The sequence below is a fragment of the Dendrobates tinctorius genome, unplaced genomic scaffold (genome assembly GCF_039654945.1).
Source record: "Dendrobates tinctorius isolate UK_male_01 unplaced genomic scaffold, ASM3965494v1 ptg000083l, whole genome shotgun sequence".
Classification (NCBI taxonomy): Eukaryota; Metazoa; Chordata; class Amphibia; order Anura; family Dendrobatidae; genus Dendrobates; species Dendrobates tinctorius.
Window position 1 is genome coordinate 9,615,171 of NW_027361751.1, and position 16,090 is coordinate 9,631,260.

At 41.7% G+C, this 16,090-nt stretch overlaps 1 protein-coding gene across 6 annotated transcripts in view; it reads left to right on the plus strand.

The window, feature by feature from the left end:
* POLK (DNA polymerase kappa) overlaps positions 1-16,090 on the plus strand; it is a 125,382-nt gene that overhangs the window by 66,450 nt on the left and 42,842 nt on the right. For 5 of the 6 annotated variants that reach the window (XM_073584103.1, XM_073584098.1, XM_073584102.1 and 2 more), the window contains 3 exons: positions 6,277-6,454; positions 9,851-10,087; positions 15,825-15,949. In XM_073584103.1, coding sequence (XP_073440204.1) covers positions 6,277-6,454; positions 9,851-10,087; positions 15,825-15,949 — 540 coding nt within the window. The remainder of the gene's footprint in view (positions 1-6,276; positions 6,455-9,850; positions 10,088-15,824; positions 15,950-16,090) is intronic. The other variant, XM_073584101.1, reaches the window with a different exon arrangement.

Consider the following 16,090-nt stretch of genomic DNA (forward strand, 5'->3'; position numbering starts at 1 on the left):
GTAGCTTGGACCGGTGAGTCAATCTCCCACCCAGGGACTGCTTTAGGACGTCCCACAGTATCTGTGTCCCCCAATGAGGCGAAGGAGAAACATGGATTTTTGTAAGTACTCACCGTAAAATCCATTTCTCTGAGACGCTCTTTGGGGGACACAGCACCCACCCTAATAGCCAGTTGGCTCTTGTTTTGTTAAAATTTAGGTACATTTACTAGTTTGAGATAAGGGTGGTGCTTTTTGACATGTACCTGTATTAAGGCTGATTTGTTGTCCTCCTACTGCTTTGGCACCAAACTGATTTCCGCCCACAATAGGGGCGAGGGTGTATACTACTACGGAGGAGCTAACCTTTTTTTTTCACTTAGTGTCAGCCTCCTAGCGGCAGAAGCATACACCCACAGTATCTGTGTCCCCCAATGAGCGTCTCGGAGAAAAGGATTTTATGGTGCCCATATATGCTGTTTGGGTGGTCGTTCTTACTGGCAGATTCCCTTTAATGTTAAGTAATATCTTTTAGCTCTGGATTTTCTTGTTTGCATACTATACTATTACATCCACAGCAACTGACACCTGAACATTTGTTGTTCATTTTGCTAAGAGATGCTGGCCATTTTTTTTTATTTTTGTATCATGCAAAATAGAGCTTTAGAGTTAGCTCACACACCCTTGGTTATGTTTGTTTTTGGAGTGTGTCTTGGAATTTGGGACTGATTTCACAAAAGGGAGAGAGCGATGTTTTTCCATTTTATTCATTCATATTGATCCTCATTGCAGATTGTGTGCCGCACATTCCTGCTCTTTTCCCTCCATTTTCTGATACTTAAAATACTGTTTTCCTTTAAAAAAAAATGTGCAGACTGTACTATTATCACAGTGGCAAAAAGGCAAAGAAGAAGACTGACGATGCTCTTGAGTAGTGGTTTGTAACAAGTGTCAATTTAGATACATTGAAACCCAGTACCCACTATGCTGGGAGCTGTAGTTCTGCAACAGCTGGAGAGCCACAATTTAGAGAGCTCTGCTGTTAAATGTTTCCATTTCACAGAGACCACCATCACAAGATTTTTGCTGTTTTATCTGAGCATTGCATGGTGTAGGGGCACAGACCCTGATTCCAGTGGTGTCATTTACTGGGCTGCTTGCTGTGGTTTGATAAAACAGTGACTTATTTATCAGCAGGAGATTATCACTGAGAGGACAAGCAAACAATGTAGTCCTCTATATCAATGAGCTCCATTTGTCTGCCCTCCAACACTGTTTTCTGCCTATGCACAGGGTATGCACTATTAATACCCGACTTATCATTGTCCACTAATTACAGGAAACCTACATATAGTTAAAGGGGTTGTCTAGTACTAGGACAACCCATTCTCATTCCCCACTCTTGGCTCCGATAAAATAAAAGAGCCTATACTCGCTTTCTGTGCTGGCGCTGTTCCTGTGTGTCTGCACTCGCGGTCCCGGGGCTCTCGCGCGGTTGTACAGTTGTGGCCAAAAGTATTGACACCGCTGCAATTCTGTCAGATAATAAATACTCAGTTTCTTCCTGAAAATGATTGCAAACACAAATTCTTTGGTATTATTTTCTTCATTTAATTTGTCTTAAATGAAAAAAACACAAAAAGAATTGTCCTAAAGCCAAATTGGATATAATTCCACACCAAACATAAAAAAGAGGGTGGACAAAAGTATTGGCACTGTTCGAAAAATCATGTGATGCTTCTCTAATTTGTGTAATTAATAGCACCTGTAACTTACTTGTGGCACCAAACAGGTGATGGCAATAACTAAATCACACTTGCATCCAGTTGACCTGGATTAAAGTTGACTCAAGCTCTGTCCTGTGTCCTTGTGTGTACCACATTGAGCATGGAGAAAAGAAAGAAGACCAAAGAACTGTCTGAGGACTTGAGAAACCAAATTGTGAGGAAGCATGAGCAATCTCAAGGCTACAAGTCCATCTCCAAAGACCAGAATGTTCCTGTGTCTACCGTGCGCAGTGTCATCAAGATGTTTAAAGCCCATGGCACTGTGGCTAACCTCCCTAGATGTGGACGAAAAAGAAAAATTGACGAGATTTCAACACAAGATTGTGCGGATGTTGGATAAAGAACCTCGACTAACATCCAAACAAGTTCAAGCTGCCCTGCAGTCTGAGGGTACAACAGTGTCAACCCGTACTGAAAAGGGACTGTATGGTAGGAGACCCAGGAAGACCCCACTTCTTACCCCGAGACATAAAAAAGCCAGGCTGGAGTTTGCCAAAACTTACCTGAAAAAGCCTAAAACGTTTTGAAAGAATGTTCTCTGGTCAGATGTGACAAAAGTAGAGCTTTTTGGGCAAAGGCATCAACATAGAGTTTACAGGAGAAAAAAAGAGGCATTCAAAGAAAAGAACACGGTCCCTACAGTCAAACATGGCGGAGGTTCCCTGATGTTTTGGGGTTGCTTTGCTGCCTCTGGCACTGGACTGCTTGACCGTGTGCATGGCATTATGAAGTCTGAAGACTACCAAGAAATTTTGCAGCATAATGTAGGACCCAGTGTGAGAAAGCTGGGTCTCCCTCAGAGGTCATGGGTCTTCCAGCAGGACAATGACCCAAAACACACTTCAAAAAGCACTAGAAAATGGTTTGAGAGAAAGCACTGGAGACTTCTAAGGTGGCCAGCAATGAGTCCAGGCCTGAATCCCATAGAACACCTGTGGAGAGATCTAAAAATGGCAGTTTGGAGAAGGCACCCTTCAAATATCAGGGACCTGGAGCTTTTTGCCAAAGAAGAATGGTCTAAAATTCCAGCAGAGCATTGTAAGAAACTCATTGATGGTTACCGAAAGCGGTTGGTCGCAGTTATTTTGGCTAAAGGTTGTGCAACCAGGTATTAGGCTGAGGGTTCCAATACTTTTGTCTGGCCCATTTTTGGATTTTTGTGTGAAATGATCAATGTTTTGCTTTTTGCTTCATTCTCTTTTGTGTTTTTTCATTTAAGACAAATTAAATGAAGATAATAATACCAAAGAATTTGTGCTTGCAATCATTTTCAGGAAGAAACTGAGTATTATCTGACAGAATTGCAGGGGTGTCAATACTTTTGGCCACAACTGTATGACACTCGGTGCCCAATCATCGCTGGTGTCACTGTCTCCGCCTTCCGACAGATTGAAGATGAAGTCTGGGCTGCAGCTGATCTGATTTCCTCTTCATGTTCAATTTGTCCGAAGGTCAGAGACAGTGAGACCAGCGATGAATGGGCACAGGGCACCACATGTCCTACAACCGCATGAGAGCCCCAGGAGCGTGCCGACACCACAGGATCGACGCCGGCACGGGAGGTGAGTATTGGCTTTTTTACTTTTTTTCAGGGCTACGCGTGGGAATGAGAAAGGGTTGGTTGTCCTAGTTGTCCTTTAATTGTCTGGATGTCGTTACTGCGGTATCTATCCACAGTGCCAACGGTTTGTCATATTTTGCAGTCATGCCCATTCTGTTTACATTCCCTTTAATTTAACCCCTTAACGACCACCCATACGCCTTTTAACGGCGGTAATTGAGTGTACTAAAACCACAGCGCCGTTAATTCACGGCGCTGTGGAGAAATTACATAGCACCCCCCAGTGTCGGAATTTCTTCGGGGTCTTGGCTGCCAGGGGTAGCCGAGACCCCAGAGAGCATTATTAACCCTATAACGGCGATCGCAAAAAAAAAAAAAAAAGCCGCGATTATGCATTAAATTTCTCTTTCCTCTGATGTGATCGCACATCACAGGAGAAAGAAATAGGGTCCCCGGTACCTCTCCGTGGTCCTCACTTCCCTCCTGGTGGTCCCGCGTCCCGCCGCCGTCCTCCGATGGGCGCCGCCATCTTGAAAATGGTGGGCGCATGCGCAGTGCGCCCGCCGGGAATCTGCCGGCTCCAGCTGGCAGATTCCATTAATTATTTTGATCACTATGATAAACGATCATAGTGATCAAAATAAAAAAAATAGTACATAACCCCCCCCGTTTATCACCCCCTTATATAGGCAAACATAATGAAATAAAGAAAATATTTTTTTTTCAGTTTTCCATTAGGGTTAGGGTTGGGCTAGGGTTAGGGTTGGGTTAGAATTGGGCTAGGGTTAGGGTTGGGCTAGGGTTAGAGCTAGGATTGGGCTAGGGTTAAGGTTGGGCTAGGGTTAGGGCTCGGGTTAGGGCTAGGGTTAGAAATAGGGTTAGGGCGAACTTGAATTAGGATTAGGGATTAGGGTTGTGGTTAGGGTTGGGATTAGGGTTAGGGGTGTGTTGGGGTTAGGGTTGGAGCAAGAATTGAGGGGTTTCCACTATTGTGGAAATAAAAGACTTTTTATTTTCACGGCTCTGCATTTATAAACTTCTGTGAAGCACTTGAAGGTTCAAAGTGCTCACCACACATCTAGATAACCACATATGGGGTATCAGCGTACTCAGGACATATCGCACAATAACTGTGGGGGTATGATTTCTCCTGTTACACTTGTAAAAATTAAAATTTGGGGGCGAAAAGATCATTTTTGTGGAAAAAAATGGATTTCTTATTTTCACGGCTCTACGTTATAAACTTCTGTGAAGCACTTGAAGGTTCAAAGCGCTCAGCACACATCTAGATAAGTTCCTTAATGGGTCTAGTTTCCAAAATGGGGTCACTTGTTGCAGTTTTCCACTGTTTAGGCACATTAAGGGCTCTCCGAACGCAACATGGCATCCGATCTCAATTCCAGCCAATTCTGTGTTGAAAAAGTCAAATGGCGCTCCTTCCCTTGCGAGCTCTGCCGTGTGCTGAAAAAGTGGTTTACCCCCACATATGGGGTATCGGCGTATTCAGGAGAAATTGTACAACAAATTTTGTGGTTGATTTTCTCTTTTAAGACTTGTGAAAATAAAAATAATTGGTTCGGAAGTAAATTTTTTGCAAAAAAAAGTTAAATGTAAATTTTTTCCTTCCACATTGCTTTAGTTCCTGTGAAGCACTTAAAGGGTTAATAAACTTCTTGAATGTGGTTTTGAGCACCTTGAGGGGTCTAGTTTTTAGAATGGTGCCACTTTTGGGTATTTTCTGTCATGTACACCCCTCAAAATGACTTTAAATATGATGTGGTCCCTAAAAAAAAATGGTTTTGTAAATTTTGTTGTAAAAATGAGAAATCGCTGGTCAACTTTTAACCCTTATAACTTCCTAACAGAAAAAAATTTTGCTTCCAAAATTGTGCTGATGTAAAGTAGACGTGGGAAATGTTATTTATTAAGAAATTTGTGTAACACATCTCTGATTTAAGGGCATAAAAATTCAAAGTTTTAAAATTGCAAAATTTTCAACATTTTCGCCATATTTCCGTTTTTTTCATAAATAAACACAAGACTTATCGAAGAAATTTTATCACTAACATGAAGTACAATATGTCACGAAAAAACATTCTCAGAATCAGCGGGATCCATTAAAGCGTTCCAGAGTTATAACCTCATAAAGGGACAGTGGTCAGAATTGTAAAAATTGGCCTGGTCATTAAGCTGCAAACTGGCTCTGTCGCTAAGGGGTTAAAAGACCCTTTATCTTCTCAACAAGTTCACGTTTTTTCGGACCTTTCTTATTGTTTCTTGCCATAAGAGCATTCTTTCTACCCAATTTTTCCTGGTTCGTTAGTCTCAAGAGCTTCCACAATATACGGTACATGCAAACTTTGTGAGGGAAGAATTGACAAAATACACATTATTAATTATATCTGTCACTCCCTTCCAAAACCTTTCCAGGTCCAGGAGGCCCACATCATGTGAAGCCGAGCCGCAGATTGTGATTTACACCTAAAACTGGAAATGTAGGCCTCCGTTTATATTGCGAGGGCTTCTTTTAAGTAACTTTCCTTTTCTTGTTTTGGGGTATTTGTTTAGGTGCCAAATTCATCAAATTGGCACAAAGTATAAAATGGCCTATCTTCCTGACTTGAATGGCTTTTTTGTGAATTGTGATTGCACCAAAATTGGACATACTCGACATTACAGCAGGGCGACTGGAGGGAAAATTGCACCAAATTTTACAACTTTTTTAAGCAGTCGCAATTGATGAAACCGGTTACAACATCTGAAATTGCTAGACTCCCGACAACAAAGTGAAAAAGCAAAAAACCCAGGAAAGCAAATGGAATAATGAGTTGGGTGCAACAAAAAAAGGTGCAAAACACACAAAAGTAGAGCAAAAGTAGGTGCAAACTATGATGACTTGGGGTTTTAAAAAAAATGCAAAAAAATATATATATATTTTTTTTTTTTTAGGTTCGAGAAATATTTTCTGAGTATGATCCCAACTTTTTACCCTTGAGCCTTGATGAGGCCTATCTGGATATCACCGACCATTTAGAAGAACGTCTGAATTGGCCCGAGGAACGGAGAAGATTTGTTGTTAGAACTGCAAACAATGACGATGTAAACTCTCCAGCAGGTATAAAGCCTTGTAAGTCCATCTAGTGATACTGTCCACTTCCAGAATGATTGGATAGTTGTTTTTTTTTCTCATTTTGGATTGGGATTATCTTACATGTGTCTTGAATTATTTGTATTTTCTTGGCTTTTTGTTCTCTTACAGATCGCAGATTATAATGTGTTGTGTTGTGGACATCAAATAGCACAGTGTTGATAAATCAGTGATTCTCATCAATTGGCTGTGGACCAGGGTTGGACTGGGAATTAAATTTGGCCCTGGCATTTGACGGCACACAGGCCCACTTGCTCTGAAGTGAATGTGAAATATGTCCGTCCATTTGTGGATTGCATGAGATATACTGTATATCACATTTAAAGAATCCAAGCTGCTGTGCAGCCAGAACAACACTATGCAAATTTTAAAGGGAAACTGTCAGGTCAGATATTGCTTTTTTCCTGTAGAATTACGGTTGAGCTGCATGTTAATAGTATCATGAAGGTAAACATCTGCTGTACTGACTGCAGCACCCTGAATAAAATGAACTTTATTTCTCTTAGAAGCCTCTGGCTTTCAGTCATGCAGGCGTGCCTGGAGAAGCTACAGTCACCTCTTATAGAAGTGAGAGCCACAGCTGTAAGCACGCCCCGTCACTGACTGACAGCCGGCTGTCAGTCATGGAAAGAAGGTGGTAAGCAGGAACCAGCCTCGCCCCCCAAAAGTGATATCACTATCGGGGACAGGGCTGGTCTCTGCTCTTTCCATTCTCCCCTTACAGTGTGCACTGACAGTGCACTCTCTTGACAGCTAGTCACTTCTAATTACAGCAGGCGAAGGAGCGCACTGTCACTGTGCACTGAGAAGAATATTGAACAGTGACAAAATCCGACTGAACATTTGTTGGAATTGACATCTGGAGCAATGTCTGTACAGCAGGGGCTAACTCAGCCTCTGAAACTGATATCAATGTTGCCTTCATTTCAGGGTGGGGACAGAGGCTTTTACAGTGGCCTCGGCCCCTTGATGTCATCTTGTTTGAGTATCCCAGCATACAATGGGGCTCTCAAACAAATCATCATCAAAACAGAAATGGGTTAAAAAATAGAAAGCAGTTATGTTAAACAGAGAGGAACTTTTTAAATAAAGCACATTAGAAAAGCTGCTAGATTGTTACAATAAATAGTTAATTAGGGTGAAAATCATTATTAGTTTGGGACCATCCCTTTTAAGCTGCATCGGATGTAACCGACATTCTGTGGTTGTTGAACAGCTGTAGCTCTCACTTCCTCGGATGTCTGGATTTGTCCGAAGGCGGGGAGAGTGAAGGGGTCGCTGATTGGGCGCAAAAAGGTGAGTATAGGGGTTATTATTTTACAAAGGGGAAGCATAGGGATTGAGAAGAGGTTGTCTGAGTAGTGGACAACTCATTTAACTTTAAACCAGTGCTTGAGCTAATCCTCCCTCTTGTTCAGAAGCGACATTACCGCCACTCTTCACTGCTGGCCACATCCGATGTCCTTGCTATTTCCATGGCCAGACGCCAATTAATCCGGCGTCCAGCCAACTTCATTCCAAGTTCCCAAGAAAGTAGAAACTTGTGTGCAAAATGTCAGTGGTGACGCCTGTTTAGGGGCCTAGGGTAGCAGGCAGGTTCCATTTAATGTGTATTAGGGTCTTTTGTGAGCAGGATTTTGTGGGCAGTTTCATAGACTACAGTGGGGAATATAAGTATTTGATGCACTGCCGATTTTGCAAGTTTTCCCACCTACAAAGAATGGAGAGGTCTGTAATATTTATCGTAGGTACACTTCAACTGTGAGAGACAGAATCTACAAATAAAAATCCAGAAGATCACATTGTATGATTTTTACATAATTAATTTGCATGAAATGAGTATTTGATACAGTAGAAAAGCAGAACGTAATATTTGGTGCAGAAACCTTTGTTTGCAATTACAGAGGTCAGATGTTTCCTGTAGTCCTTGACCAAGTCTGCATACACTGCAGCAGGGATTTTGGTCCCCCTCCTACATACAGATCTTCTCCAGATCTATCAGATTTTGGAGCTGTCACTGAGCAACATTGAGTTTCAGCTCCATCCAAAGATTTTCTATTGGTATCAGGTCTTTAGACTGGCTAGGCCACTCCGGGACCTTGTGTGTTACTATCGGTATTGTTTGAGACTGTGGTCCCAGCTCTCTTCAGGTCATTGACCAGGTCCTCCTGTGTAGTTCTGGGCTGGTTCCTAACCTTTCTCAGAAAAAAAAAACACAAAAATTGAGCTTGGTTTAAGTTGGTATACATGCAGCACATAAATGCAGGTTCACATTGGCCATAAGACATACAAAACCTACAAGAAGCAAAATAAACATAAACCCTGCTGTAACTTAAATAAGTAAAAAGAAAAAAAATGCATCTAAATAACACAGAGTTCTTAGTAATAAGGTGACTCTGATCAGGGTGGTCCTACACTGTCTAATATTAAAAACCTTACCATGTGTCAAAGTTGACGTCAGTGTGTGAATAAGAGCAGACAAAAGGACTGGATCCCAACCAGTGCACACCAGCCTAGGGAAGCTTTTAAATGTAATTCCAGCTCAAGGGAGGGAGGCCACGCACTGGCTTGCACACAATGCAAAAATATAAAGAAAAAAACCCAAAAATTGAGCTTTCTCAGAATAATCCTTACCCCACGAGTCGAGATCTTGTATGGAGCCTTAGACTGAGGAAGACTGACAGTCATCTTGTGTTTCTTCTATTTTCTAATAATTGTGCCAACAGTTATTGCCTTCTCACCAAGCTGCTTGCCTGTTGTCTTATAGCCCTTCCCAGTCTTGTGCAGGTCTACAATTTTGTCCCACGTGTCTTTAGACAGCTCTTTGGTCTTGGCCATGGTGGAGAGGTTGGAGTGTGATTGAATGTGTGGCCAGTTGTCTTTTGTACAGGTAATGAGATAATACTGGTGCAGTTAATACAGGTGATTAGTGAGTAGGAGGGCTTCTTAAAGAAAAACTAACAGGTCTGTGAGCCACAATTTTTGCTGGTTTGTAGGTCATCAAATACTTATTAAATGCAATAAAATGCAATTTAATTATGTAACAATCATACAATGTGATTTTCTGTTTTTTATTTTTAGATTCTGTCTCACAGGTGAAGTGTACCTATGATAAAAATTACAGATTTCTCCATTCTTTGTAGTTGGGAAAACTTGCAAAATCAGCAGTGTATCCAATACTTATTATCCCCACTGTATGTCCTCACTGTGTGCGCTGCCGCTCTCGCACCACTGACTAAACACTATTTGCCTATATCAATCAGCCAGGGAATAGAGGAGCATCAGATAAACAGGATTTTAAAAAAAAATTGTTCCTAGACTTAAATGGCACTGGAATCAGTATCCTACTCACCTCGTCATGTTCTCCTTGCCTAGGTGTGGAGAGTGCTAAGGCCAAGTGTGAACGAGAAGAAAAACTTTGCACGTCACCAATTCTTTTTGAAGACAGTCCTACCTTTCTGCCAGACCAATGCCATGACTCTGCCAGACAAGAGACAGAGAGTCAGAAGAAGGAACAAGAAAATGTGATCGTCTTTGGAACGTCAGCAGAGGACGCTGTAAGGGAAATGAGGTTTTGCATAGAACAGAAAACCACGCTGACCGCCAGTGCAGGTAAGGGTTAACCATGCTGTATTGTCTGCAGCTTCGTGAACACCGCTCCTGCTTTGCAGGTGACTGATGGAATCCTTCATCTCGGCTTGGATCATTTCAACTTTGTTGTTCCTCTTACTTGAGTTAATTTCTCTACAATTATTCTTCTTTTTATGAATCTGGACACCATGCCTGGACGCGTGCGTGCAGAACATATTTGGTCTGCGTAGAAAGAGAAGATTCTTACAAACTTCCTCTTGGTTTTCACACCAAATTCTGTGCATCAGGAGCCACCACTAGAGGGAGCTAAAGCGCTTGCAACAGAGCCCAATAGTTTGCACGCTGACAGAATTGTACAGGGTGGGCCATTTATATGGATACACCTGGGTAGGCCAACTTCAAAATGGCCGCCATGGTCACCACCCTTCTTGAAAAGTTTCCCCCCTCCCATATACTAATGTGCCACAAACAGGAAGTTGATATCACCAACCATTCCCATTTAATTTAGGTGTATCCATATAAATGGCCCACCCAGGTGTAACCTTATAAATGGCCCACCTTGTATTATATATAATTCTTTGTTTGGGCAGAAAAATGAGATTTCTGTATCTAAAAAAACTGTTAAGGATATAAAATAAAATTAAAGAGGTTGTTGGTTGACTCAATCAGTCCTTTAACGTTTGCCAATGTTAGTTACTGAAACCTACTAATATATTTTAATTCTTAAAACTGTACAGGTAGCCTGATTTCTGTCTCTTTTGTGTAGTTCCAGAAGCTTCTCCTACGTTGGCTTCCCCTCCCTATTTGTCTTTGACATGAGAGAGACTTCCTTGCTCCACGTCCTATCACCATACCAGGGCAATACTGCTCGTAGCCTTAAAGGGGTTGTCCCATGTAGGACATTTATGGGTATATCCACAAAACGTCATAAATGGTAGGACCTGCATCTCAAGAGCAGGACCATGCTGTGTGGTGTACTGGTTGGACAATTGGCTTGTACGTGTAACTGCGTTCAGTAATTTGTATTGGAGGTCCAAAAATTGCCCAGCATGCATTCTTTGTAATTTTTGGACTTCTTATACAAATCAACGAACAGAGCTGCCCATGCTCAGCCTTTGCCCTGCTGACAACTGCACAAATAGACCTTGTTCTTTTAGGGCTTATCTTCAAGATCTGTGGACTCTACTGTTTGTGTGACTGGCCTGAGAAATTCAAAGCCTATGTGAACTCCGCCTACCTCTATCCGTGCGCTGCGGACATGTACAATGCCATATTTTTCTAATTGGCTGCCTCTAAGGAAATATCTTTGGTTTTTATTACCTGGCAACAAGTGCTTGTCATCTTATGCTTCAGTTTCTTATCCATCTGAAAACTTCACCACTGACGTAACGAAGGTCCCAGTAACACGTTCTAAGCAAATTACTCCGACTGTCATATTGTAGATTACATTTTCATCAGTTAATTCCCATATGAACGGCGTCTCGTGCAATTACTTCAAGCTTATTGCTCGTTTCTCACTTGTTTTTGTGGCACAATCAGGCACACTTGTTAGCAGAAGAGATAAATGCTCTTTGCCGTTTTTCCCCTTGATCAACAGGTTACGATAGATATTTTTTGGCATATATATAAATCGGGAAAACACAACATTTTTTGGTTCAAAGGCCACATTGTCATACTGAACCAATACCAAGGTCCACAAACATTTTTTTAAAGGGCTGCTGAAATGAATACATCTCCAGAACCACAATCAGCACATGCACGCATGACTAGAACTAAGTTTCTGAGATGTTCTTAGATTATGAGGAGCATTTGGAGACTTTCTGCTCAAAAACAAACCCTAACTTTCATTGAGTTTTTAGTGTTTTTTTGTGTTTTAACATAGCTATATAGCATACCATGTGACCTGTTAGGATAAGGGCCACCATCAATACATGAATACAGAACCACAAGTGGTACACGAATGCAGCTTCTCTGATTGATGTCATTTCCATTGCTTTTGTCTCCATTTAACATAGTAACATAGTTATTAAGGTTGAAGGGAGACTTTAAGTCCATCTAGTTCAACCCATATCCTATCCTAACTTGCCCTAACATGTTGATCCAGAGGAAGGCAAAAAAATCCCATGTGGCAAACAGTAAGCTTCACATTGGGGAAAAAAATTCCTTCCCGACTCCACATACGGCAATCAGACTAGCTCCCTGGATCACCGCAATATTAAGGAAACTAGTGTATATACCCTGTAATATTATACTTTTCAAGAAAGGCATCCAGTCCCTTCTTAAATTTTAGTAGGGAATCACTCATTACAACATACGCCGTGATGACTTTGGACGTCCACCGTTCATCTCTGCAGCATTCACTCTTCTTTGGTCTTCTTCAGCTCAGCTCGACACGGTGCCCTTTAAAAATAAAGTAGTATAATTTTCTCTCCAACACTGCCCCTCTCCATAACATGTCCTCCCCCACACTCCCCACTATCCATAAAAACCTATGTCCACCCATAATGCCCCTCTTCATAATATCTCCTCCCACAATGCTCCTTTTCATAATATCCATTCAACATTGCTACTCTCCACATTATGTCCCCCCCACACTGCTACTCTCCACATTATCTCCCCTTCGTACTGACCCTCTCCATAATATGTCCCCCCCCACACGGCCCCTCTTCATAATACCCCCAGAACTGCTACACTTCGTAATACCCCCCACATTGCCCCTCTCCATAATATCCTCCACACACTCTGCCCCTTTCCATGATATCCCCCACATTTGATCCTCTCCGTAATATCCCGCACACACTGCCCCTCACCATACCACCCTAATAGAATAATCCGTACATTGAATCTTCCACTCCTTTGTGGAGCGCTTACCATCACCTGCTACGTCCTTCGCGTCCTTGCTGCCTATGCGGTGACTGCAGTAGTGGGATGAGGTCAGCAACGTGATGACCTCACCACTGCTCTTCACGTCAAGGCGGGGGATTACGAGAGCAACTCAGTTCCTGCGTTTACTTTTTTGTAGCTGTTTTAAGCAAGTTGCGAAAAATTTCTGCAAAGTAAGAATACGTTAAAAAAAACAAACAAAAGTAACAGTGCTGATCGTTTATTTTTGTCAATTAACAAAATACAAACTGAATGAGAAAGAGAGAAATATACAGTGGGGAAAATAAGTATTTTATATTGTCGATTTTGCAAGTCTTCCCACCTACAAAGAATGGAGAGTTCTGTAATTTTTATCATAAGTACACTTCACCTGTGAGAGACAGAATCTAAAAAAAAAAGAAAAACAGAAAATCATATTGTATGATTTTTACATAAATTGCACTTTATTACATGAAATAAGTATTTGATCACCTACCAACCAGCAAGAATTCTGTCTCTCACAGACCTGTCAGTTTTTCTTTAAGAAACCCTCCTACTCTGCACTCATTACCTGTATTAATTTCACCTGTTTGAACCCACTAGCTTGTATAAAAGACACCTGTCCACACACATAATCAATCACACTCCAATGTCTCTACCATGGCCAAGACCAAAGATCTGTCTGAGGACACCAGGTTCAAAACTGTAGACCTGCACAAGGCTGGGATAGGCTACAGTAAAATATGCAAGCAGCTTGGTGAAAATGCAACAACTGTTGGCACAATTATTAGAAAATGGAAGAAATACAAGATGACTGTCAATCTTCCTTTTTCTGGGGCTCTATGCAAAATCTCGCCTCGTGGGGTAAGGATGGTTCTGAGAAAGGTCGCAAGTCGGCCCAGAACTATACATGAGGACCTGGTCAATGACTTGAAGAAAGCTGGGACCACAGTCTCAAACCTTATTATTAGTGGCACACTACGCCGACATGAATTAAAATCATGAAAGGCATACAAGGTCACCATGCTCATGCCAGCACATGTGCAGGCCCGTTTGAAGCTTGCCAATGACCATCTGGATGATTCAGAGGAGGCATGGGAGAAGTTTTTGGTATCAACTCCACTCACTGTGTTTGGAGAAAGAGAAGAAGGATGAGTACAACCCCAAGAACACCATCCCAACCGTGAAGCATGGTGGGAGAAACATACATTGAGGAGAGCTTTTCTGCAAAGGGGATAGGATGACTGCACTGTATTGAAGGGAGGATGGATGGGGTCATGTGTCACATAATTTTGGCCAACAACCTCGTTCCCTCAGTAAGAGCATTGAAGACGTGTCTTGGCTGGGTCTTCCAGCATGATGATGACCAGAAACACAAAACCAGGGAAACTGAAAAGTGGTGCAGTAAAAAGCATTTCAAGGTCCTGAAGTGGCCTATCTAGTCTCCAGACCTGAACCCAATAGAAAATCTTTGGAGGGAGCTGAAGCTCAGTGTAGCCAAGTGACAGCCCCGAAACCTGAAAGATCTGGAGAAGATCTGTATGGAGGAGGGGGCCAAAATCCCTGCTGCAGTGTGTGCAAACCTGGTTAAAAACTTACAGGAAACATCTGACCTCTGTAATTGCAAACAAAGGTTTCTGTACCAAATAATAATTTCTGTTTTTCTATTGTATCAAATACTTATTTCATGCAATAAAATACAAATTATGTAAAAATCTTAGAATGTGATTTTTCTGGATTTTTTTTTTCAAGATTCTGTCTCACAGGTGATGGGTACCTATGAAAAAAAATTGCAGACCTCTTCATTCTTTGTAGGTGGGAAAACTTGCAAAATTATCAGTGTATCAAATACTTATTTTCCCCACTGTAAATCAAATCAATATTTGTTGTGACCACCCTCCACCTGTAAAACTGCCTTTAAAGCATCAGTTCTACTAGGTACACCTGCCCACAGTTTCTAAAATAATTCAGCAGGGAGATTGTTCCAAACAACTTGGCGATCTAACCACAGATCTTTGGATGTACACTGCGCAAATCCTTCTGTGTCTCTACTTAATCGTAGACAGATTTGATGCCTCCGGGCTTGGTGGGGGCCAAGTCATCACTTCCTAGAAACGTTTATACCAGCAGATTTTGGTCTAAACAAGCCCTGAGAGACGATATAACAAGTTTATCAGCGTCTATCTGTCGCTTGCCATAAATAATTTTTCCTTTTAACCTGGTGTGATGAGCGCTGTTCTGATTTTGGCATAGTTTTTCTTTTGTTCCTGCTCCTCTCTGATCCTGAGATTTGGCGTCCTCTTTTATATACATCTAGTTTTGGAAGCCAAGTTGGCGTGATGGCGATATCTTGGGATTGGGGAGGCGCATGAATAAAAGCAAAACCATGGTCGATTCAGGAGAACAGCGGCATGTAGGCAATGTCAAAGAAGTGCATAATTATGGGAAGTGTCAGGTTCTTGGTATCATCTTGTGTTGCAAACTATATAGGAAGAAATCGATGCGCATTAGTACATTGTCAGCAGTAAATCCTCTGTATACATGGACAGATGGGCTGCCATACATCTATCGTTTTTAGGCCGAATAAAAGATTTATCTGTTCAGTTAATGAGCGATTATTTGCTTGTTCGTCAGGTGATTGCGTCCATGTTTATTGACCCCTGTACAAGAGCCTTAAGTTGGCGACGCTCTAAACTCGATGGATTTTGCAAAACAACTTGAGAGCTTTGAACACTTGAATTGTTGAACCATTACTGGACAAGTGTCGTACTTGGCGGCTTAAAAAGCCCTCACGTGTCCTCTGTCCCAAATGTTTCCTGAGCCAGTAATTTAACCATTAAGCCTCTTCTGGGCTCTTAGGACATAAAGGTCATTTTCAGTGATTTTGTGTTTTCAGGCATTGCTCCGAACATGATGTTGGCCAAGGTTTGCAGTGACAAGAACAAACCTAATGGGCAGTATATAATTCCACATGATAAACAGGCGGTCATGGACTTCATCAAAGACCTGCCTATCAGGAAGGTAGGATGCGGCTTATTATCCACCTTGCAGGATATTTCTGCAACTAGTAGGTATAAGACCAAGTTCACACATGAATGATCTGTTGCAGAGTCAATACTTGGCTGATAAATAGGGTTTTTCATTTTGTAGAAAAGTGAAATG